Source organism: Camellia sinensis, chromosome 3 (assembly GCF_055761805.1).
Source record: "Camellia sinensis isolate YWXY chromosome 3, ASM5576180v1, whole genome shotgun sequence".
In the NCBI taxonomy this organism is placed as follows: domain Eukaryota; kingdom Viridiplantae; phylum Streptophyta; class Magnoliopsida; order Ericales; family Theaceae; genus Camellia; species Camellia sinensis.
Window position 1 is genome coordinate 172,807,417 of NC_138963.1, and position 24,979 is coordinate 172,832,395.

Consider the following 24,979-nt stretch of genomic DNA (forward strand, 5'->3'; position numbering starts at 1 on the left):
TTATTCAACGATTTCTTTGATTGGTTGCTTTACTACATCCTCTTCAGGCATTTCATTGCAAGTTATTTCCTCTACTGCTTGGATTAGCTCTTCACTCCCCTGCAGTGCATCATTAGGTCCAGTAGATGGGGCTACTATTGCTAAACTCAATGGCACGGTGCAAGGTTCATCCGTTTGAGGTAAAGCTTTAACTTGTTGCAAGGTTGCTGAAGGCTGTGCAATTTCCACGATGCCTATCCCCTTGCTCGGCTTCTTCAGTGAGGTCAACCGGACAAACATAATGGATTCCTAGAGAGAACTCGACAACAAAGTTTGCCAAGGCTTGTGCCTTTATTGCGGTTCTAGGTTGGAACTTAACATTAAATGGCCCCAACTCCACTGCCCACTTCAAAATCCTCCTAGAAAAATCTGCCCTTTCAAATAATGCCTTCAAAGGGAATTCTATTAGCATCACGATTGTATACACGTGAAAGTAGTGCGCTAACTTTCTAAAACCATCATCAAAGCTAAGGCAAACTTCTTCAATGGTAGGTACCTTGTCTCAACGCCGAGCAAAGTTTTGCTTACATAGAAAATTGGCAAATGTTGTATTCTCTCTGCACAAAAAAGCACTGTACTGATAGCATGCTAAGAAATTACAAGGTACAGATAGAGTTCTTCTCTAAGCAATGGGGTCACTAAGAGTGGAGGTAAGGACAAATATTGTTTTAATTTTTCCAGAATGTGGTCATATTCTTCATTCCAGCTGAACTTTAATTTCAATGCTTAGAAGAATGGTTTGCAATGATCTGAAGATCGGCTTATAAATCTATTTAGCTCAGCTGCCAATCCCGCTAGATGTTGCACTTCTTTCGGGGTATTCGGTCTTTCCAACTCCTAAATTGCTTAATTGGTGAATGATTTGCTTCTATTCCACAGTTGGTCACCAAGAAGTCTAGAAATTTACCTGATTTCACATCAAACGCACCCTTGGATGCATTCAATCATAGCTTGTGAGTCTTTAAAATTTTGAACATCTCAGCTAGGTCATTAAGATGGTCATACTCATTCTTGCATTGGATTATCATGTCATCAATGTATGCCTCCATTGTCTTGCCAAATAAAGGAGCAAACATCTTAGTGATCATCCTTTGAAAGGTTGCCCCTACATTCTTCAAGCCAAATGACATTACCATATAGGAATACAACTCCCTTGGAGTTATAAAGGAAGTAATTTCTTGATCTTTCTTGTTGTAGACAACCCATTTTTGACAGCCCTTAAGACTTGGGCACTTTATTCCAAACACCCGATAATGAAAGTTACACTATGCAATTTTTTGAATTTTCGGTGAAGAAATTTAGATTCAAGCTCTAATCCCAAACCTTACACCCCATTTTGGCCAAGCTATTTTAGACCCTGAAACCCTCCTTTCAAAAAACATTTTCAAATATTTCTACGATGTTTCGAGGCTCGCATTTCGATTAAAATATTATACTTTTCAGTAAATCGAGTAAGGACAAAGTGGAAATAAATGGAAAGGAGGTAAACTCCTTGAAAAATATTTAAAAAAACATCTTATTTATAGGTTTGGAGTTGAATGAAATAAGAAGGGAGAGAATAAAACTAGTTTAGGAAGAGGTTGGGAATCAAACTGTTAAGATAGAAATGAGCAACCTTCACTAAATTAGGAATATTTCTTTGACCACTTAGAATTTATATGTAAGGCTACCACCATTGGAAATTAGACTTCTAGGGTTTCAATTTAGACTAAAAAATCACCTAAATCCGAGTCTAGACGAGGGAGATATGCCAGTTGGAAGTCGGGCCTGGAATGCAGATTTTTGGACTAGGCCGAGTCCATTTAAATCCGGCCGTGGCTCATTTGCAGCCGACTGGCTTTCAATGAAAATTGTGAATTTGTGCCTTTTAGAGCCAACCTTTCATTTTTGGGCCCGGTTGTATATTTTTTAGGCCGGCTAGCTCTCAATAGCGCCAAACAGCCAGCTGGCAAGAACTGGACAGCTGGCTTTGTTTGAAGATATTTTTGACCAAATTGGCTCAAATTCTATAAATAGAGACCTCGTATTCAAAATTGGGGGTTAGCAAATTTTCTAAAGGCTTTGAAGAGTTACCCTTTCATCTTGAACACCTTTCTTCACCTTCAAACCTTTTTCAACAAGACATACATAATACGTACACCTTTAGAGCTTGTTCTTGGAGCTTTTTGTTGAGATTTCAAACTAAATTTCAAAACCTTGAGGGTGTTTTGAATCAAGTTTGTTAACTAAGAAGCATCCTCTCTTTCAAGAAGTATAAGCTTGTCACCTTTTTCCTTACTTTCATTTCAATCTTTTTCTATCTTTTTCTTGTGTTTCCCTACTATTTTGGATCCATTCTAAGTGTTGGAATTTGGGGTTGAATAGCTACCAAAGGTAGAAAGGTTTAACACCCTTTCTTGCACCTTATTTCATAGCTCATACCTTTGTTTTTGCACTTTTTTCTTTGTTTTTTATATTAATTTTCAAAGTTTAAAAAGGCTGAAAAACATGGTTTAAAAGTCTCAAAAGTGGAGGGGTTAGCCACCTCTCCTTGATTTTGCTTGCTAGCTTTATATCTCTTGTTTTTGTCTATCTTCTTGTGCTCTTTAAACACACTTGTAGCCACTGTTTTTGGGCAGTTTTGGGACTGTTCTTGGATTGTTTTGGGGCTGAAATATGTGACTTAAAATTGCAAAAAGTGGAGGGATTAGCCACCCCTCCTTAGGCTTTGTTCCATAGCTTTTTCTCTACTCTTTTTACTTACTTTCTCTTGCTTTTAGCTACTATTTTTTTACATTTTAGGGATTATTATGGGTTGTTTAATTCATTTAAATAGTTTATGCTTTGAATATCATACTTGTTGTGCTGTAAGTCCTCATGGCTTTGGTTGTTTAGACCTTAGACACCGAGTCATTTGAGTTGATAGCTTTATTTACTTAGTTTCCATGCAAAGAGTTTCATTTTAAATGATCAACTTCGCATAATCATTTCTGCACCCTCCCTCATTTCTTCTTTTCTTTTGTTCAAGAGCTATTTCAAACAACTGCTTGTTGTTCAAGGCATGAGAAAGAGATCTATGCTCAATAGTTTAATCTCTATGGAGGTTCATCTTCAATGTATAGTCTCTCTTTCATGCTATGGATCACATTTCGTTTGACATTTATTCTCACTTAGTGGACTTAAACATCACTTCAGACAAATTGATTAAGTAATGGAAAGGACTAATAAAAAATTGACCTAAAATCAATGAAACCACCATAAAGAAGACAAAAAAATTGGTTGGATTTGGCCTGACGATATGCTGAGTCTATCGCTTCGAGAATTGTCACTTATCAATCCATGATATTTTAACGAAACTTGAAGCATGTCTATCTCTCTCTTTGAGCCTCCATGATGAGAGGGAGGGGTGGTCGTCTTCATTGCATTTATTAATTAGTTTGTCCAAATTGTGTTCAAAATCATCAAGTTATCAACTTGTGCCAATTGATGGTTTCGGATTCGAATTCACTCTTCTCTTGAGTTTTATGATAGTGGAGAGTAGAAGGGACAAACAGGGCTTAGAAAGGCTCTGTCTGCACTAACCTCACCTTAGAGCACAAAAAAGGCTTTGGCATGAAAATTAGGGTCGGTCAACCTTATTAGGATTCAGTCGGGCCTCATTGGGGGCCAGCCAACCTCCAATGTGTGGTAAGCAGTGACCTTTTGCAGAAACAGAGGGCAGTGGCTGAAAGTGAGGCAGAGCAGTTTGGGCAGACAAAACAGCTTCTGGGCACTGTGCATGCGATCATCCTCATGGTTGCTTGGATCAATATTTTTATTAGCCTTCTTGTAATTATCAATGTTGTATTATTATTCTTATTATAATTATTGTCATTGTAAATATTATGGTTGCCATTTTATTTGTATATTATTGTTGTAGTTAGTATTGTTACAATTCCCTTATGTAGACACCCCATTTTTGACTGTCCTCAAGACTTGGACGTCATCACTTGTGCATATGGTGATTATGATTGCGTGTGATCATTTTGAGTGCCCGAAGTCCTCGGCGGAATGCCCTGTCTTTGAGCTTCTAAACCTGGCCTTTTCTTTGCCTGGTTTTGGACCAAATCTTGTTGTTTTTGTGTTTGGAACCTCTTGGTGACCTATCGGCCACCATCATAGGCTGTCAACCATGGATGGTGCTTGTCGGCTAACAGTGGTGGTAGACGGCCACCAGTGTGCTTTTCCAGATATTTGTTGGTTGTTGTCCCAGCTGTTGGCACACTGAGATGCATCTTCCTACACGTGTCTGGTAGGATGTTCCTAAGCACAAGGCTTGTTTTTCTATATATAGGGGGGTTCCTTCCCCATTTTGGAAGGTTAGAAAATTTGGACCAAAATTCTCTCTCTCTCTCTCTCTCTCTCTCTCTCTCTCTCTCTTACAATTGTGTGCTTTGTAGCTTGTTTTCTCTACACTATTACACACACTACCTTAACCAAAGTTGCGAGTCTTTGGGCTGAGGTAACTTAGGACCTTCTTTGAGCTCTAGAAGGTGGTTTTTGGCTTGGATTGTTGGCCAACTTGTGCTTTACTTCAAAGGTATAACACTTACCTTGTTTATACTAGTTTTGTATACTTGTTTTGCCATCCTTTTCAATTGTTTTGAGACTGGTTTTGAACTAAAAAAAGTTCTGTTTTTATGGCTCAAAAGTGTTGGTTTGAGGCTATTTTCAGTTAAAGGGTAGTCCACCCTTCTTGCATCTTAGTTCTTAAGGCTTTTGTACCTTTGTTCATTACTTTCAAACCAACTTTTTTGGACCTCTTAGCCACTAAATTTCAGAGGTTTTTTAGTGGCAAAAAACTTATTTTTAAGTCCAAATTTGGAGGAATTAGCCTCCCCTCATTGTGTCATGTTTGCATGCTTAGTCAGCTTCACATGTTAGCATGTTTTTTTAGCTTAACTTAGCTCAAGTCCAGTATGTTTTAATTTCTAAAATAACCTGTTTTAGCTCTGCTTTGGGCTGGTTTGTTCATTTGGGTCTTGTTTTGTATAGTTGTAGTATAAATCCTTTCCTAGCTTGGTGTTTTAGGCTCTAACCATCATTGATTTGAGTTGATTACATGTTTTAGTGCTTTTTCTCACCTAATTTCAGCACTACAATCTCTGTAATCTCCCTCAATTCTTCACTCTTTTGTTTTGCTTTGAAAGTGGTTTCAAAACACTCGTTTGCCTAAGTATGAAATGGAAGTGCTACACCCAATGGTTTAATCCCTTAGAGGGTTCATTGCCAATAGTGTAATGCCTCTTTCATGCCTAAAGCAACTTTTGGTTTGAGCCCTTTTTCCATTAGAGGACACTCACTAACGGACTTAATGGATTAAGGAATGATTTGGTAATTAAAATGAGTAAACAAAATTGGTAAGTAAAAGAGGCAAGATAAGTATTCTTTTGTGTTACATTGCATGTGTTCAAATCGGACGTTAGTTTGAACACAAGGAAAATGGGATATTTCATACTCAAAAGTGATGAAATGTACCACTTTCCTAGGTCTCCATTGCCCTTGATCATGCATGATAGGGTGATGGTCATTTGAGTTTTGTTTTGCATTCATTAAACTTGTATAAACTTGGTTCTTTGGCCATCATGCAATGAAATTGCTTGGTTGATGGTTTGAGAGCCAAGAGTGTCACTCCTTTGAATTTGTTTAATGATAAGGAGGGTAACATTACAAACAAAACCTTCAAAAGTATACAGTTTTGCTCTCTGTTGCAGCAAGGAAGTTCAGATCACTAGTAGCCGACCGGCCACCATTGTTGGCCGACCGTCCATCAGCAGTGGCCGACCAACCCTCCTGTCAGCCACCAATGAAAAGTCAGCAGATTGCTCCTGAGGTAGAACAGATTTGATCTGCAGAAGGAGAAAGTGTAAATGCTTCTGTGTAATAGAGGCTTGCAGCAGCAAAACAGTGGCCTTTCGGGCGAAAAATTAAGCATGGATGCATCCCTCGTTTCCTGAGGCCTCGTGGTTAACTTGTTTAATTAGTTGAGTATTTAGCTAATTAGTTTCATTTGTTATATTTAATTAGCTTAGATAGTTAATTATTTAAATTGTTTTAATTAACTAGCTTAGAGTAAGCTCGTTATTCATTCGAAATATTGTAATAACTAGCTTAATTAGCGTAGCTAGTAAGCTTTTATTCATTCGGACCCTCCTTCACGAGGTGTAGACACCCCATTTTTGACCGACCTTAAGACTCAGACGTCACTGATTGAGCGCTTGGTGATGTTGCATAATGTGCTCATTCAGAAGTTTCAGAGTTGCGGCCGTGAGCCCTACCTCCGGACTTCCGAACCCTCTTTTGTGCTTTGCCTCGGTTTGCGAACCAGGCTCGGTTTTCTTTGTTTCTTTTCCTGAGGGGAGAGAGAGGTCCCGTAGACCATCTCTCAATGTTCGTGGGCTGCATTTGGTGGCCGTAGGCCATTTTTCCCATTTCGGAGTCCGGTTTCCGGTTTTTCGGGATCGTTGGCCGTGTGCCTCGGTTCGGGACCGCCTAACCATCTCCGTTTGCTCTGATTTTTGGCATACTTCCTCTTTTCTCCCTTTTGAGGGACACTGGGGTCTGAGAAACCCACTTCGTGGCCGAATGCCACTGTCGGTGTTTAACAGCCCATTTTCGGGACCTCGAACTGCGTGTTTTGGCCCCCGAACATTCATTTTGCAACGGTTTTCGTTCATTTTTGGCAGGTACCTCTGTTTTATGACTAGGAAGGTCACTGAAGGGTGGGAGGCCAATAATTGTTGCAGCAACCAGTTATACATCCTCCGACGCCCTCCGACGCCCGTTTTTCACACTTCCGGGCTAATGTTGAACACCTTGGGGCCATCTTCTTCAAACCCAAACCACATATTTGTGATGTACACACATGGGAGGACCCTAAAAAGTGGTGGCCGGCCATTAATTCAATTTGACCCTTTTGAACCCCTCCTTCCGGGCTAATGTTGAACCCCTTGGACCCACATTCTTGAACTTTGAACCACATATTTGTGATGTACACACATGGGAGGACACCATCATGTGGTGGCCGGCCACTAAATCTGCTTGACCCTTTTGACCCCTAGCCGGCCGGCTAGGGGGTGTGGCCGGCCGGCCACCTGCAGCAAAAGTAACTGGCTGGCCGAGATCCTTGCACTGTTCACTTTACAGCTGTAGAGCTTTATCCCCCAGAAAATATCAATATCCGGGGGATATTTTGTGGGGGAAAGTTGCCCTCCTTTTCCCCCACCTTCGCACCCCCTTTTTTGCCCTTATAACCAGCAAGCCATATCATATGTTGGGGTTAGAAAAAATTGTCTTCAAGCTTCCATAGACAAATCCCTCTCTATCCCTCTCATTTCCTAAAAAACTTCCAAGTCCCTAATCACCATTTCTTCTACACCACCAAGCTCTACCATCACCACTTCATTTCCAGCAACAAGGAGAGCTTCTCAAAGGCTAAAGGAGCTGCAAATTGGTCCAAGAAGCAACAAAAGCTTTAGTCTTCAAGGGTGAGTAACATTTCTCCTCTTTTGACCCTTTTTCTTGATCCATTTGTAAGCCCTATATGCTTTTTGTTTCAAGCTCCATCCCTAACTAAAAGGGGCCCTCTTTTGAGCTCATCTTCACTTTTCATTAAGGGCTCAACCCTGTTTGAGCCCTCCATGATGCACTTGCTTCATTGATCCTCTTATATGTCATAATCTTGCATGCTATTTTTGGCCCATGAGTAATCTGTTTTTGGGCATGTTGTAAACTTATATTAGGCTTATTTTGAGCCCCTATTCAACATTGAAGAAGGGCTCAACACCATTTGGGACTTCCATGTTATACTTACCTTTATACTCCCCTTTTGGTCCCATTTTTGCATGCAATGGCAGCCTACCATGCTTTTGTTTTTGGCCATTTTACAGTTCTGAAAAAGTGCTTATTTTGGTCCATTCTTCATGTTTCATTTATGTCATTTCATGGTTTGGGACCTCCATATGCCACTTCATGTTATATCTCTCTTTTATTCCCCATTCTTGCATGTTTTGTTAGCCTACCATGTTTTTGTTTTTGGCCATTTTACAGGCCTAGAGATAATCTTATTTTGGCCTATACTTCATGTTTCATTAACATTTTTTTTTCTGTTTGGTGATTATTTTGTATACTTCATGTTATAGCACCTTTTGAGCCTCAATCTTGTGCCTTTTTTTAGCATGTTTGTATACTGATTTTGAGGCTGCCATAAACTGTAAATGTGCATATTTTTGGTCCCTCTTCAGTGTTGTAGAAGGGAATTTTTCAGTTTGGATTTTTCTTATATCACTTGCTTCATTACCCCTCTCTTGGCCCCTATTCTTGCATGCCATTTTTGCCCTACCTATGCTTGCTGTTTGGCCATGTTCATAACTGTGAAAGTGCCTTTTTTGGGACTGCCTAGCTTCTGTCTTTGCATTACATGTCCATATTGTGCATGTTTGGCATAGCTATAGGCCATTTCGGGTGCCTAAATTCGCATTTCGGGACAATTCCATGCATTTAGTGTCATTTCGCCTAATTTCGGGACTGTTTTCCCCCATATTTTAGTGCTGAAATTCTATTAGAATGATTGCTTTCCATTTCCATGTCATTTGCATCGCATTCTGCCATTGCCTCGGTTTGCGTGCCCGTGTGCACGCATTTCGAGGCGCCTCATTTTCATCCATCGGCATCCTATGTGAGTGTGGCTGAGGCTCACTCATGTTGGTATAAGCCCATATCATGTTTTCATGTCATTTGCATCACATTCTGCCATTGCCTCGGTTTGCGTGCCCGTGTGCACGCATTTCGAGGCGCCTCATTTTCATCCATCGGCATCCTATGTGAGTGTGGCTGAGGCTCACTCATGTTGGTATAAGCCCATATCATGTTTTCATGTCATTTGTATCACATTCTGCCATTGCCTCGGTTTGCGTGCCCGTGTGCACGCATTTCGAGGCACTTCATTTTCATCCATCGGCATCTTATGTGAGTGTGGCTGAGGCTCACTGTGCCCGTGTGCACGCATTTCGAGGCATCTCATTTTCACAGCATAGTGCATACTAGGTTGTATCTTAGATTACATTCTGACATTTTCTCGGTTTGCGTGCCCGTGTGCACGCATTTCGAGGCATCTCATTTTCATAGCATAGTGCATATTAGGTTGTATCTTAGATTGCATTCTGTTATTTTCTCGGTTTGCGTGCCCGTGTGCACGCATTTCGAGGCATCTCACTTTCATAGCATAGTGCATACTAGGTTGTATCTTAGATTGCATTCTGTCATTTTCTCGGTTTGCGTGCCCGTGTGCACGCATTCCGAGGCATCTCACTTTCATAGCATGGTGTATGTTAGGATTGCATCTTAGTTGCATGTCATGCATATTGCATCGTGTTCGGGATAGGAGTTAGTCCGGGCATGGGAAACGAGGTGCATTTCGTACTCCGAGTGACGGAATGTGTCTCAATTTCCCAGTCACCGACACTCCGGATCATCCATGATGGAGTTAGGTTTTGTTGTGTTTTCATGTGCATTCATCCTACATTAAATTGTGCAATTCGACTCCTCGGCCATCATGCTTCGGTATGCGTGATTGGTGGCACGAGGATCGAGGCATGCATATATTTGTGAAATACACTGCTATGCCCCTTTCCTGCTCCCTGTTGCAGCAAAATCAGGAATCAGCAACTTTCCGGGACTTGGCACGCTTTTCAAGAATAATTGTAAAACAGAGGCTAATCGGGGCATCTCGGTGGATTTCCGCGCAAGACAACCCGGACATGCATCATCCATCAGAAGCAAGGCAATCCCTGGCTTGCATGCCAGTTTTATTTATTTTCTTAGTTAATTCATTAATTAATTAGGAATTTGTATATTATTTGGACTGTAATATTCGGACTGTAATATTCTTTCATTCGGGACTGTATTATTTATTCGGACCCTCCGAGCGAGGGCAATGCTGTAATAAGTGTGGGTGAGTGTGATGTATGTCTTCCAACCCCACGTCTTTCTTCCCTTTTATTTACCTGCTTATGATGGTTAGATTAGGGCATATTTCAATTAGCATACAGTATGATGGCATGTTTGCATTTATTCATCTGTTTCGCATGCACCGGGCTCGGCGCATCATACTAACTGCATTGTATTTTCAATTCCAAATTGAATACATGTTAGTTGTAGCATTCCATATGCCATGTTTAGAATAACCGAGCCTGCTATAGTTGCATTTTGCATGTGTTGCATTAGGCATTTCTGTATACTTAGGATTCATGCATGATTTCTAATGAGTTTCTATTTTGGCTTGGAGTACTCGGTAAGTTTTATGCTTTAGCATCCTTGCATGCGTGTGAGTGCTGCCATGAATAGCATGCTTACCATGAGGCTATGTGCTTATATGATATAACTGCCTGAATGCCTGTGGGTGAAGGTTGGGTTATCTGAATTGGAATAAATCATCAAATGTTTCAAGCCTACCTGCGGGTAGCAAACAATTTTCAAATAAACAAACATGAAATGTTTTGTTCCAATTCAGGCAACTCAGTCTATACTTATATGTTGTGCGCATCACATAGTAACCTAGGCTAATAACCGGAATAAGGACACACAAAGTTTTCAAAAATTGATATCATGGTTAGTAGAGGCCGGTCTATGACCGGGCGAGCGGGGGTGCTCACGAAGTGACCTTCCCTAATCGTACCCAAGTTCCCGAGCCGAGGCAACTTTGGTGATGACGGACACGTGGCCTTTTGGCACCGAGTCAGGGTTTCCTAAATTTCTCAAAATAAAATATTTAGGTGGCAACTCTGTATCTGGCAAAGCAGTCCATGTTTGGCATTTCTTTCAAAAAAATCTATTTTCTCAAAACGATTTGCCGGATTTGGACTCTTTGGTTCAGATTTAGAACCGTGACTGACGAAGTCGAGTCCGAGCTGTAGCGAGGTCCCCCGCGGGCTTGTTACAGTTTCTGGCGACTCTGCTGGGGATTTAGAGAACTTGACTCGAACTCGTGATATCTGTTTTTTATTACACTTGTGTGATTCTTTGCATTGCATTTGCATTGGTGCGCCTAGGACACCGTGTTTGCCATCTGCTATTCCTGAACGGTTTGCTGGAGGCTTGTCTTGTCAAGGCATGACCATAAGGCTGACCGGTTGTGGGCTCTGCCAGTATGGGAACACAAACCCCGGTTTTACCGGGGCACCCTCTTTGACCATTCGACCTAATGCATATTCGGATCCATAGTGACCATTCCAAATTAGGACAGGTTGCTTACCCGTTTATAGGTTGTTTGAAACCGCTCTGTGCGTAGTAAAGCCCTAGTTCCTGACAAAATAGGACAGGGAAACCCTACCCCAACATAGGGGTGTTTTGGCTCTCACTTATCTGTTATGTGCTTTAGAGTGCGTCTCTACAGGAATGCATGTATCAGTATATGAGTTTGGGCATCAGGCCTGCGGGCATCAGTTCAGTATATGAGTTTGGGTATTAGGCCTGCGGGCATCAGTTTAGTATTGTCAGTATCAGGCCTGCGGGCATCAGTTCAGTATTGTCAGTATCGGGCCTGCGGGCATCAGTTCAGTATATGAGTTTGGGTATCAGGCCTGCGGGCATCAGTTCAATATTGTCAGTATCAGGCCTGCGGGCATCAGTTCAGTATTATGGGTATCAGGCCTGCGGGCATCAGCCAGTATTTGAGAATCAGCTATCTGCGGGTATCAGATTCTGTTTTAGGAGGCAGTGATACAGGGATAATAATCAGTGTTTGAGGACAGTGTGTATTCAGCTTATTGACTGTGTGTTGATTATGCCCGGCTGTGTGTCATGCATTTTATTTTAAGCTGTTATGCTGTCTGTTTATCTGTTTATTTATTTCCTTTTCGCTTTATTTTTCTTTTGCTAGGTCAGTTCTAGCACAATTGCTTCCAACCCAGCAGGCATTCCCCAAGCACTTTGGACACGAGGTCGTCGACTCCATCGATCTGAGGATCTAATCGACGGACAGCCAGTGTTCCATTCTCTACCCCCTGTTACCAGAAGGAAGTAGAAAAAGCGCAGTGTATCTGAACAAAGATCACCAGAACAGTGGTTTCCCCCATCAGTGGACAGTCGGATTGAGATCCCCATTGAGACAGATCTGCCAGTAGTTCAGATAGATCAAAACAGTATGACGGCACCAACAGGAGTTGAGGAAATGATGCGCCAAATGCAGGAAACCATGCGGGCCATGCAGCAAGATGTCGTTCGCCGGGATGAACTCGCTAAGAAACAAGCTGAGATTATGACCCAGCAGGCTGAGCTGATTACCAGGCTGCAACAACAGAATACAGCATCCGCTTCACAACAAATTCCTCCTCCGGCGAGGGCTCCAATACCTGAGCAGACACCTGTTGTTCAGAACGCTCCTCCAAACACCCAGAATACTGTGCCGACTATCCAGAATCTGCAAGAGGACACAAATCTTCCAACGGGGCCAGCTCCGCCCCCGCTTCCGCCACAACTGTCCAAGGTCCATACATCCAATCACCCGGACTCTCCCTTCGAGGTCGAGGTTGATCATACAGCTCTGAAATTGAGCAAACTGGAGAAGCTCTTCAAGAAATCCCAAGGGGTCAAGGCTATGCCGGATATCGAAGACGGATATACCGAGGAGGCCGTAACACTCCCCGATAGGTTCAAAATGCCACAAATCGACCGCTTTGATGGGTCCGGCGACCCCATGGTCCATCTCCGACTGTTTGCAGACATCTTGCGGCCAATGGGCCTAACACGACCACAGAAGCTTTCACTATTTGGCCGAACCCTGTCGGGTGTGGCCGCCCATTGGTACGCAAAGTTACAAGATGAAGTGAAAAGGAATTGGGATGAAATGGCTGAGGCCTTTGTCGCGCAATATTCATACAACACTCAGATCGAGATCACAACCCGTGATCTTGAAACGACAAGGCAAGAGCCCAAGGAAACTTTCTCGGACTTTGTGATCCGATGGAGGGCAAAGGCGTCAATGATGGCTTTAAGGCCCACTGACAAAGATCAAATCCGGATGATTGTGCGCAATCTCCACCCAAAGTTGATGCAGAGAATGATTGTAGTCCCCTTTCCTACTTTCGCAGATTTACATGAGATGGGGGTGCAAATCGAAGACGCAATGAAACAAGGTCTGTTTGACCACGACAGAGAACAACCGAGGAGGACGTTCAACCGTAACAACAATGCGGGCCCGAGTGGCGCTGCAAATACAAGAGCCTCGGAAGTTAGTATGGTCACCACCACTCCCCCTCCCCCTCCAAGGCCTATGGCTGCCACACCCTTCTCCGGCGCGTCCGGAAGCAACACACAAACCAACAGATTCCAACCGCGAGGCCAAAGAACCTTTACCCCGCTATATATGCCCCTGACCAAAGTTCTGGGAATATTGATCAGAAAAAATCATTTGAAACCCCTGGAGCCAAAGCCATTACCAAATCCACTCCCCCCCTCTTATGACCCAGCAAAGTACTGCGCGTATCACCAACAACACGGTCACGACACCGACCGTTGTTACAGATTGCGTCATGAGATCCAGGATCTTATTGACAAACAGGTGATCGCGCCTCCTGATAAACCCAATGTCACAACCAACCCTCTCCCACCACATAACCAACCTCCCCCTCCCAACAGAATTAATTTTATCCACACTGGGGTCGCATCTTACGATCCTAGTATCTATATTACGCCCACCCACCTACCCAAGCCGGAGGTGCTCCTCCCCGATTGCACTGATTTCTTGTGCATGGTGGACATCTCCAAAACCCAACCAGAACCGATGGTGGTGACCGTCGAAGACGGGGCAGGGCAGATTTTGGGAGAGAATGAGATTGTTGAATCTGAGACTGGACAGAGTTTTGCTAGGGGAGCCTATGATCCAAGCAAGTACATCCTATCAACGAGCCGAATTGGGCTAGGTATAGAATTGCCAGAGACAGGAGAGCTATGCATGATCCGGGAGGATGGATCTGGGCTATGGGCAGATGATCTGACAGCCGCAGAGGAGGACTTTGCCAACCTGCAATTTTTCGATGACCAGGAACTGGGGGATGCATCAATCAACTGGTATGATTATGAGGGATCAGCGGAGGCCACTGGATGGCTCGAGGATCAACCAGATGCAGTGGGGGAAGCCCAACCAGAACAGAGCCCGGCAGGGGCGGAAGTATCAATTGTGGCCGGAACGGCCGAAAGTCAAGTTGTATCGCCGGAGAGCGCCGGTGCTAAGAATTCCGCTCGGGACATGGGTATTATGGATACGGGAATTGTTGAACAAACAGCTGTACTGATGCAGCTGGAACGAGAAAAGTTTGAAGAGGCTGAGAGAATTAGGAAAGCTAAAGGCCCTGAGGGGACTGAAAGTGCTGTTTGCACGAAGATAGAAAATGCTGCGAGCATGTTGACAGGGAATACTGCAAGTGCAATTAAACCGGAGCCAGACAAGTGTCTGTTGGCTGCCGATGGAATGTGGTGGGAAGACGATGACTTATGTCTTGCCCACACGGATGAAGACTGGGGAAATAATCAACCGGATGACACTTGGTACCTCGATGAGGTTGACCATATGACGAGAAGTGGGCGGTACTTCAAACCCCCACACCTGGACCAACCCGAGGCATCCGGGAAGGATAGAGAAGCGGAGAAACAGAAGGAGAAGCAGATTGAGGAGGAAGCTGTGCTGAAACAGTTAAAAAAGATACAAGCAGACATCTCCATCTGGGGACTGCTAATGGCATCACGAGTACATAGAGAAGCCGTCCTATCTGCTATGGACAAGTCCAAACTCTCCATAGACACCACGCCTGAACAGCTGGTTGGGCTGGTTTTTCCGGGAGGAGGTTCCCCGGCATTAACCTTTTCGGACAAGGAGCTACCACCTGAGGGCACAAATCATAACAAACCTCTCTATATTTCTGTGGAATGTAGAGATAAGTGGATACCGGTGGTACTTGTTGATACCGGGTCTGCGATTAATGTCTGCCCGACCAGAACGACATATGCAATCGGGTTAAAACCCGCGGACTTCGTCCCAACTACCCAAGTGATCAGAGCATACGACAATACCAGCAGAGAAGTGATGGGGACTGTTAAAATTCAAACCAAGGTTGGTCCAGGACAACACAGCATTGAATTTCATATATTGGACGTTCCCGCAACCTTTAACCTACTTTTGGGGCGACCGTGGTTGCACCAGGTCAAAGCAGTCTCTTCCACTCTACATCAGATGCTAAAATACCCTCACGGGAAAGGGGTAGCGATCGTTTTTGGGAATTCATCAATCCATCCGCCGCCGGAAGTGTCCACACCTGTCTTGGAGATCGAGCACGGCACGGAGGATGTCTTTTTGTCGGGGTTCACTTTGGCCGAGGCTCAAGTGGTGCAGAATGTCATGGCTGTGAATGAGGGTATGTACGTTAGTGCTCAATCTATCTACCTCATGAACAAGCTAAAACATACTCCCGGGATGGGATTAGGGAGAAGTGGCTGGAAGGGCGTCTCAGTGTTGGCCGAAGTGCCACACAACCCTCACGCCTTTGGACTGGGTTATCTGCCCACCAAAGAGGACTGGGTGAGGAAAGGAAAAGAAATGGCCGGAAGGGCCAGGGCAAAGAAGGCCGGGAAACCATTTGAGTTAATGCATAGGCCCATCTGGGGTACCCTAAACGGACGCTTCGTCCGGGAGGGGGAAGATTTTCCATTCTGCGGCTTCCCGGAGCCATGGCTAAACGCGGAGGGGAAGCGCGTGCCTGGTTTTGAAATCTTCTTCGACATACAATTATCTGGGAATGACGTTGCCGAAGCGCAGACAGACCCACCAACTGAGGTTGAGCAGTGTAGAACAGTGGATCCTGAGAGCACAGAGCTTGAAATGGGGGTAGCACTGGCGAGTCTACTATCAGATCCTCCGATCGACCAAGAGTGCTTGGGGGATAACTCTTCGGTTTCTATGATTGGAGATGAAATAGCTGCGGGCTTTCCAGCGCCGATCTTGGATGCATCTATCGCACCTTCTCTCATCTGGCAATATGAAGAAGGCTTTTTATCTAGCAGCTCCGGGTCAGGTAGTGAGCCGGAATCTGATTCTACCGAATCTTGTGCGTCGGAATCAGATTCCAGCTCGACTGAGTCTGAGTCCGGTATTCCTGGGGGTGATAACCCGGATACCACAGTCCTGTCTAGGTCGTCATTTTCATTTTCTTTTGAGTCTGTTGTAACAGAGGAATCTGACGGCTTGGAAATATTTAATGAGAATGATGTGGATGTGGTTTCTGAGTATTTTTCTGTGCCTTTGATTTATTGCTTAAATCAGGATTTTCAAAATTTTGATGAAAACAACGAGGAAGAAATTCCTCCAGTTTTGCAACGATTAATTGATCAAGAGCAGGAAAGATTTGTTAAACCTTTAATGGATGAAATCACTACTGTGAATGTTGGTACTGAGAAGGACCCGCGGCTGGTCCAGATCGGGTCCACGTTGTCTTCAGAGGAGCGCGAGCGCTTAGTCGCTCTATTAAAAAATTTCAAAGATGTTTTCGCGTGGTCCTACGAAGACATGCCTGGAATCGATCCTGAGATTGTACAGCACCGGATCCCTCTTGATCCCGAGGCCCGCCCTGTCAAACAGAAACTCAGAAGGATTCGCCCGGACTGGGCTCTCAAAATTAAGGAAGAGGTCACCAAGCAAATTGACGCAGGGTTCCTGTTGGTATCTGAATACCCAACTTGGTTGGCCAACATTGTTCCGGTGCCAAAGAAGGACGGCAGAATTCGGGTCTGTGTAGACTTTAGAGATTTGAACAGGGCCAGTCCGAAGGACGACTTTCCCTTGCCACACATTGATGAATTGGTGGATTTCACGGCAGGACACGCCTTGCTTTCGTTTATGGATGGTTTTTCAGGCTATAATCAGATAGTAATGGCACCCGAAGACCGGGAGAAGACTGCGTTCACTACCCCGTGGGGTACATATTGTTATAGAGTGATGCCATTCGGGTTGAAAAATGCTGGAGCTACGTATCAACGGGCAGCAACTACAATATTGCATGATATGATCCATAAAGAGGTCGAGGTGTATGTGGACGACATGATTGTCAAGTCCAAAGAAAGAGAGGGCCACTACACCGCATTACAAAAATTCTTTCAAAGGATCAAAGAGTTTCGGTTGCGACTGAATCCCCAGAAATGCACGTTTGGTGTTACAGCAGGGAAGATGCTAGGGTTTCTGATTACACAAAGGGGCATCGAGGTCGACCCTTCCAAAATCAAGGCCATCTTAGAAATGCCACCACCAAGGACTGAAAAGGAGGTGCGAGGCTTTCTGGGTAAAGTGCAATTCATAAGACGGTTTATTTCTAAATTAACCTTGACTTGTGAACCACTTTTTGGTCTCCTGAAGAAAGGAAAGAAATTCCAATGGGACGGCCGATGTCAAGCAGCTTTTGAGCAGATCAAAGAGTATCTACAGAACCCGCCCGTGTTGTCACCACCAGAGCCGGGGAGACCGTTGATATTATACCTTTCGGTAACTGAGACTACCATGGGCTGCATGCTCGCGCAGGAGTCAGAAGACAAAGTGGAAAGAGCCATCTACTATCTGAGCAAAAAGATGCTGGATTACGAGACCCGCTATACACCGCTGGAGAAGGCTTGTTTGGCCTTGGTATGGGCAACCAGGAAGCTGCGACACTACCTGTTAGCTCACTCTGTAATGTTGGTTTCGCGTTTGGATCCCGTCAAATATCTCTTCGAGAAACCAGCACTTACGGGTAGGCTAGCTCGTTGGCTGCTGTTGCTCTCAGAATTTGATTTGAAGTATGTAACGCGCAAGTCAGTAAAAGGGAGAGCGGTAGCGGAGTTCCTTGCCGACCACCTGGTTGAGGGGGATGAAGCGGTTGAGTATCTATTCCCAGATGAAGCCATTCTACACGTCGAAGATGAAACTTGGACGATGTACTTTGACGGAGCGTCAAACAAGTATGGGTATGGGATAGGGGTGTTGCTGATAGCGCCTGACGATTCCCGTATCCCTTTAGCATTCAAGCTTCGGTTCAAAGTCTCCAACAATGAAGCAGAGTATGAGGCATGTATTGCTGGCCTGGAAGTAGCCCTAGAACTGGGGGTAAGACGGTTGGACGTCATTGGGGACTCGAACCTTGTTGTGTCTCAAGCAAAAGGAGATTGGAAAGTCAAGGAGGAAAGGATGATAATTTACCACCAAACCTTGGATTTGTTAATTCCTCGGTTCGAGAAGCTAAATTTCACCCACCTCGTAAGAGAGAACAACAGGTTTGCAGATTCACTAGCAACTCTATCTTCCATGATAGACATCCCGTCCGGAGTCCGGATGCGTCCAGTCATTATTGATCAAAAGTTTGCGCCAACATACGAGTCGATTTCCGCCATAGATGAGGTTCAAGACGGCAACCCCTGGTATTACGACATCTGGAACTTCTTGGAAAAGGAGACATATCCACTAGGGGCAAATGCCAAGGATAAGAGGGCCATCAGAAGAATGGCTGCTCAGTTCATTATCTGCGGGGGTAAGCTGTACAAAAGGGGTCATCTGGGAATGCATAAGCTCTGTGTAGAAGCTGAAGAGTCGAAACGCCTGATGGAAGCCATCCATGGGGGGGAGTGCGGTGCACACATGAATGGAGTAATGTTGGCCAGAAAAATCCTCAGACAGGGCTACTACTGGTCAACCATGGAGGAGGATTGTATAAGTTTTGTTCGGCGATGCCACAAGTGTCAAATTCATGCAAACCGCATGAACATCCCGCCGTCAAAGCTGTACAACATGACTTCACCATGGCCTTTTTCGGTCTGGGGAATTGATGTGATCGGAGCTGTTACCCCGAAGGGGTCAAACAGGCATGAGTTTATCCTAGTAGCGATAGATTATTTCACAAAGTGGGTCGAGGCCCAATCATACACGGTGTTGAAGGCGTCGCATGTCGCAAAGTTCATCAGAAATAACATCATCTGTCGCTACGGGGTGCCAAACGAGATAATTTCAGATAATGGTTCCCACTTCAAGAAAGAAGTGATAGACTTGTTGGAGAAATACAATGTGGCTTTCCATAAGTCATCTACATACCGACCGCAGACCAACGGAGCGGTTGAGGCCGCCAACAAGAATATCAAGCATATACTGCAGAAGATGGTGGGAACCTACCGGGATTGGCCAGACAAGCTGCCATTTGCTCTGTGGGGCTGCAGGACTTCAATCAGAACTTCTACTGGAGCAACTCCATATTCATTGGTCTATGGAATGGAGGCTGTTCTACCCATCGAGATTGAGGTTCCGTCGTTACGAGTATTGGCTGAATGCCAAATAGCCGAAGCAGATTGGCAGCAAAGCAGATTCGAAGAACTCATGCTCTTTGATGAAAGAAGACTGAAAGCACTGTACCATATCCAAGGCTATCAACGTAGAATTGCCCGGGCTTTCAACAAGAAGGTTAAGTCCAGGAATCTGAAAGAAGGAGATTTGGTGCTCAAAGACAACCGAGCTCCCATCCACGACCCAAGGGGCAAGTTCAAACCCAATTGGACTGGTCCTTACATCATCAAAGCTATCTGGTCAGGTGGAGCTGTGGTTCTGATGGATCTAGATGGCTTGGAGTTCTCACAACCGATCAATATGGACAAGTTGAAGAAATACTACCCTTGAGAGGCTCGCTAGGCCGAAAACCCGAAAGGGCGACCTAGGCAAAAGTCAGAGCACAAAAAATTAGAAAATATAAAAACTGAGCTCGCAAGGTTGAAAACCCGCAAAGGGCGGCCTTGGCAAAAGTTAGAGCGCAAAAGGAGAGTGAAAATACTCGAGTGAACCTGGGCCTGAACTACGTAAGGCTTGATTCCCATCTTTGGGATACGTAGGCAACTTCACCTGGAAGTTCAGCCATAAACTTTTCCCCGATCAACTCTGTCCATTTTGATCATATCAGTCATCTTTATCCATCAGCATTTATTGCGATCTCCGGTACAGTGCTGTTCAGACTAGGGGCAACTTTCCGTTGCCGCGACGGTGCAAAGTTACTCAGACAAGGGGCAACTTTCCGTTGCCATGAAGTGCCGCATTGTTCTTCAGACTAGGAGCAACTTTCCATTGCCGCGACGGTGCAAAGTTACTCAGACAAGAGGCAACTTTCCGTTGCCATGAAGTGCCGCATTGTTCTTCAGACTAGGGGCAACTTTCCAGTTGTAGGGATCTGGGGTTGTGCATCTCAGTGACAGATCTTCGGCGTGTCCAGTTCTGATCCACATCGAAAATAGTTTTGAAAAGTTTTAATAAAAGTTGACTTTGTTCAAATCAATATTTTTACGACTAAGACCATTTTTGGACCAAAAGCGGAAAACTTTCAGTACCACAACTTTCAATTTCATTGATTTCAAAACTGAGTTCTCCTGTTCTTGTATTACAGTCGAAGTTGCTTTTTTTAGTACATTCATAAAGAAAACTTGAAAACGCTAAATAAGCAATAAATTTGGGGCATAGTTGAATCAAGTATCTCTGCGTCCCCTCCTAGAGCTGGACGAAGCATCTGATGCCAAGCTAGGCCCAACCTGTGCCTCCTCATTGAGCCAATCCAAGCACTCATCGGACAAAGTGCATGGCCAAAACGGAGCTGGGGCAAGATCACTTCAGAGCATTCATACTCCATCAAAACCTGAAAATCTTCGAAAGTGGGACACATCTCTTGGCCGCCGAAGCTAAAAACGTGCGTCACTGGATTCCAGAACCTTGCCGCGGCATGGAGAAAAGGGAGCTGTAGCGGAGTACGGCTCAGCGTGAATAGTGCATTCAAACCGAGACCCCGGAAATTCAGCTTTTCCGAGCCATCTAGAGAAGAGATCCAAGATGTGAGATTTTTCGCGAGAAATGCCTCCATCTTTGTGTAAAACTAAGATGAAATGAATGTTCCCGAAGTTGAGGCTTTTATAGAGGGAAAAACACTATTCACGGGGACACGTGTCAAAAACCAGCTGGCTGCAGGACTAAGTGGCCGGTCGGCCACCTTTTTTGGCTGGCCAGCCATTTACTTTTTACAAAAATGGCCGGCCAGCTGTCTCTCTCCACAAATTTGGCCGGCCGGCTCCCAAAGATGGCCGGCAATGCTGCAGTGTATCCCTTTGGCCCTGTTTTACCCTTCGAGGGAAAATCCCAAGCATTTCCGTGCAACGGGAGAGTCAAAGGCCTTCATTTCCCTCTGTTTCGGATGCGTCCCGGTGCCCAGATCGTCCGAAGTACACTCTGTTATTGCTGAGTTTTGTTTATCGAGTTGTTGTTTTGCTTATCGAGTTGTTTGTCGAGCGGACGTGTTTCGTGTTTTTGAGTCATTGCGCTCTGTTTAAACAATCTTTGTTTAAAGTCTTGTTTATTTGCGTTGTCAACGTTGTTGCATTTTGCTTATCGAGTTGTAAACTTCCTAAGGTTCTGTTATATCTTAGTAGGTTGAGTTGCTTAGTTTGTTGCGTCGGTTCACTACCTGACTTGGTGATTACACAATGCACACTCCCATTCAATTTCATTTTTGTGCAAAATAAAATGATGCGATACGATGCTAAAGTTTAAAATACAAACACCTTTTCAAAAGCTATTTCATTCCATCATGCTTTACAACGAACAAAGGTACAAGTTTTACAAAAAATAAAACTGCCTAACAATATGCAAAGTGCTACAAACTACTAGCAAAAAGAAAAATAAAGCAGGAAATAGCAACATCAATGTCCTCGGGAGCGGGAACGAGAAGCACTCCTCATCCTCTTCTGCGGGACAACCTCTGCACCGTCATCATCATCTGAGTCGGAGCTGTCATCCTCAGGATCCCCCTCAGCCTCGCCTCTGTTCCCCGAACCAAGACCGGAGCCCTCCTCAGCAGATGTCTCTGACTGACGATCGGTAGCCTCCTCCTCCTCCTCCTCAGCATCCTCCTCCTCCTCATCAGGCTCCACCTCTACAATGTGAGCCCTGCATCTGCGGACAGGCCCTCCTCGAGCTCCTCGAAAAGGCCTAGATGGCCCGGCTCCTCGGGAAGGCCCGGATGGCCCCGCCCCCTGAAAAGGCCCGGGTGACCCAACTCCCTGAAAAGGTCCAAATGGCCCAGCTCCCCAAGGAGGCCCAGGTGGCCTGGCCTGCGGCTGACCGGACCATGAAGGCATCTGAAAACAAAGAGTTCAATTCAAATACATCAGTCCAAATATATACATCAGATACAGATACAAGCAAAGGCTACGTGAAGCGGGTGCATGTAAATACAGTGTACAAGTGGGGTGTGTGTCAGATGTGCTCTACACAAGTAGTCTATCGATGCAGTAGAAATCAGCATGTCATCAGAAGTATGATAAATGCCAGAAAACTGAAGGGTACCTGAATGCCCGCGACAGACAACTGTGCCTCCCTACGCAGGACCATGCCCTCGAGTGTGGCCACCAGTCCAACCACCTCCTCCATGTACCCTCGCGATGGCTACAAATATGAGCTCATAATCATCAGTGAACAAAAGAGTGTCTAAACATCTGAATGATGAATGAAAAAAAAAAACAGTGGAGCATACCAGCGGTGAGTCAGGATCAATGGCGTATTGATCACTGGGCATCGGAGGCTCTAGCGGGATCGGGGTCGGAGAGATAGCCCCATACTGCCACGCCATCAACTCAGTCGGCATATCTGGCCATCCAGGATGAGGATAAGTAGACGGAACCGGAGGAACCGGTCTACCCCCACCTCTAGATGTACCAGCCCTACTAGTAGAAGGGGCGTCTGTAGCCCGAGCTCGGGCCTGGCCCGTGGATGACATACCGGCAGGCCTCGTCATCGGGGTGCGAGCTCCCGTCAATGGAGGCATCAAATATATGTGATGGTAAGTGGCGTAGTCCCCCTCCTCAAGATATAGTAAAGCATCGCTACCCAGCATAGCGCCGACTACCTCTGAGTAAGAGAGCCTGTCAGCAGTCCGCATACTGACTGGGGGTACTGCGGGAGGATCCTGAGAAAGATACCCCCATACCTGGCGCAGAAAGCGTTCCCCCAGGAACCATGCCCTGCCAACCGGCCCTTCGAGCAGGACCCTATACTGGGAGATGCCCGACCCTCCGGTATACTGAAGTCGGAGACCATCACCCAGGGGCGCCCAAGGCTGCCATGAGATCTGCAGATGATAAATGCATAAACCAATCAGAAATCGGGAATATACAGAGCAAATCAAAGATTAAAAATGAAAGGAACTGAAAGTTCTGAAGTACCTCCGAATGCCGCACAGTGTCAAAGTACTGTCGCAGGTAAATGAGGGTCTCTCGGGGTCTCGGCCGGTGCGGGCCCTCGAACACTAGTGAGTATGGGGTCATGGGGAACCCTGCCACCTCCAACTCCGGGGCCAATGCTGGGAAGTATACATAGACCCATAGCTGAGAAAAGCAGTGCAGAATGTAAGTACGAAATGCTGAGAGCAAAATACAGACTGTAAAAGTGCGCTGTGAGTGCAATGTACAAGGAATGAAAAGTAGAAATCTAAATCAAGGGGACAGAAAAGTACCTCCCAGGCTCTCCAGTAGCCGCCAAGTAAATCTCCCCGCCCGCGGGAGGTCGCGCTCATATAAAAATAAAGGGTAGCCAGGCCGGCGCCACCCCAGTCATATCGATGGACCTGTGATAGGTCAACCAGAGCGCTCAGCAGGTATAGCCCGACTGTGTTCCCTCTATCGGCGAACAGGGTAGTCCCGAAGAGGAACATAAGGAAACCACGGGCGTACTGCTCCGTCTCCTCAGGAGTCTCGGGCACCATCTCCGCCCGCCGGAAGTGGGAAGAGAACCAAGTGTATCGGACTCTCCCAGAAACCCTGTCAACAGGCGGGCGAGCCCCCAATAGATACATCCAAGCGGCCTCCCACTCGCCCATATCCTCATCATAGGGGATGGGCCAACCTCCTATGTCTAAGCCAGTCAACACAGCGAAATCTAAAGGCGTCATGGTCATGTCCCCGGTAGCAGAGAAATGAAAGGAGTTGGTGGTGTCCCACCATCTCTCTACCAAGGCTGCCATCAGAGTCCTCCTGGCAGAGCAACGGGACAACCCAACGCAGAAAGCCCCGAATCCTGCCAAATCTACCAAATCTCGGACAGCCTCCGGGAGCTCAGCGTACCAGTCCCGTGCGGCGGTGGAACCATACCCCCGTACGCTGCGGGAACCAACCTGCATTCAGAATGAATACATGTGTCAATAATGAAATGGGTTGTGTGCCGATGAAGTGAAATGGGCTGTGTGCCGATGAAATGAAATGGGCTGTGTGCTGATGAAGTGAAATGGGCTGTGTGCCAATGAAATGAACTGGGCTGCGTGCCAATGGAATGGGATGGGCTATGTGCCGATGAAGTAAAATAAGCTGCATACAAATAAAATGAAGTAGCCGTGTGTTCAGAAGTGAAGTGTACGAACTGTGTGTTCAGTATAATTAACTTTCAACTAGCGTGGGCTGCGTGTTCACTATTTAATCTGGGCTGCGTGTTCAGAAAATTTTAAGTTTGGGCTGCGTGTTCAACTTTCAATCAGTGTGGGCTGCGTGTTCACTATCTAATCTGGGCTGCGTGTTCAGAAAATTTTAAGTTTGGGCTGCGTGTTCAACTTTCTATTAGTGTGGGCTGCGTGTTCACTATTTAATCTGGGCTGCGTGTTCAGAAAATTTTAAGTTTGGGCTGCGTGTTCAACTTTCAACTAGCGTGGGCTGCGTGTTCACTATTTAATCTGGGCTGCGTGTTCAGAAAATTTTAAGTTTGGGCTGCGTGTTCAACTTTCAACTAGCGCGGGCTGCGTGTTCACTATTTAATCTGGGCTGCGTGTTCAGAAAATTTTAAGTTTGGGCTGCGTGTTCAACTTTCAATCAGTGTGGGCTGCGTGTTCACTATTTAATCTGGGCTGCG

General features: G+C 45.3%; 1 protein-coding gene across 1 annotated transcript; it reads right to left on the minus strand.

The window, feature by feature from the left end:
• Window positions 1-23,427, minus strand: LOC145822029 (uncharacterized). The gene is made up of 5 exons (XM_082918601.1): window positions 23,308-23,427; window positions 22,620-23,213; window positions 22,433-22,531; window positions 22,048-22,224; window positions 1-288 (listed from the first exon to the last, which is right to left on the minus strand). Exons 1-5 carry the CDS (start codon window positions 23,407-23,409, stop codon window positions 1-3), a joined length of 1,260 nt encoding a protein of 419 aa, XP_082774727.1. The 5' UTR covers window positions 23,410-23,427.
• Between the last annotated feature and the right edge of the window lie 1,552 nt (window positions 23,428-24,979).

What these genes read in the sequence shown, in the direction of transcription:
- LOC145822029 (XM_082918601.1), bottom strand. Translation starts at nt 23,409, where the DNA reads ATGACCCCATACTCACTAGTGTTCGAGGGCCCGCACCGGCCGAGACCC. An exon ending in ACACTGTGCGGCATTCGGAG is followed by an intron (nt 23,214 to 23,307) that starts GTACTTCAGAAC and finishes TATCATCTGCAG; the next exon opens with ATCTCATGGCAGCCTTGGGC. An exon ending in TGTCTGTCGCGGGCATTCAG is followed by an intron (nt 22,225 to 22,432) that starts GTACCCTTCAGT and finishes CTTTGTTTTCAG; the next exon opens with ATGCCTTCATGGTCCGGTCA.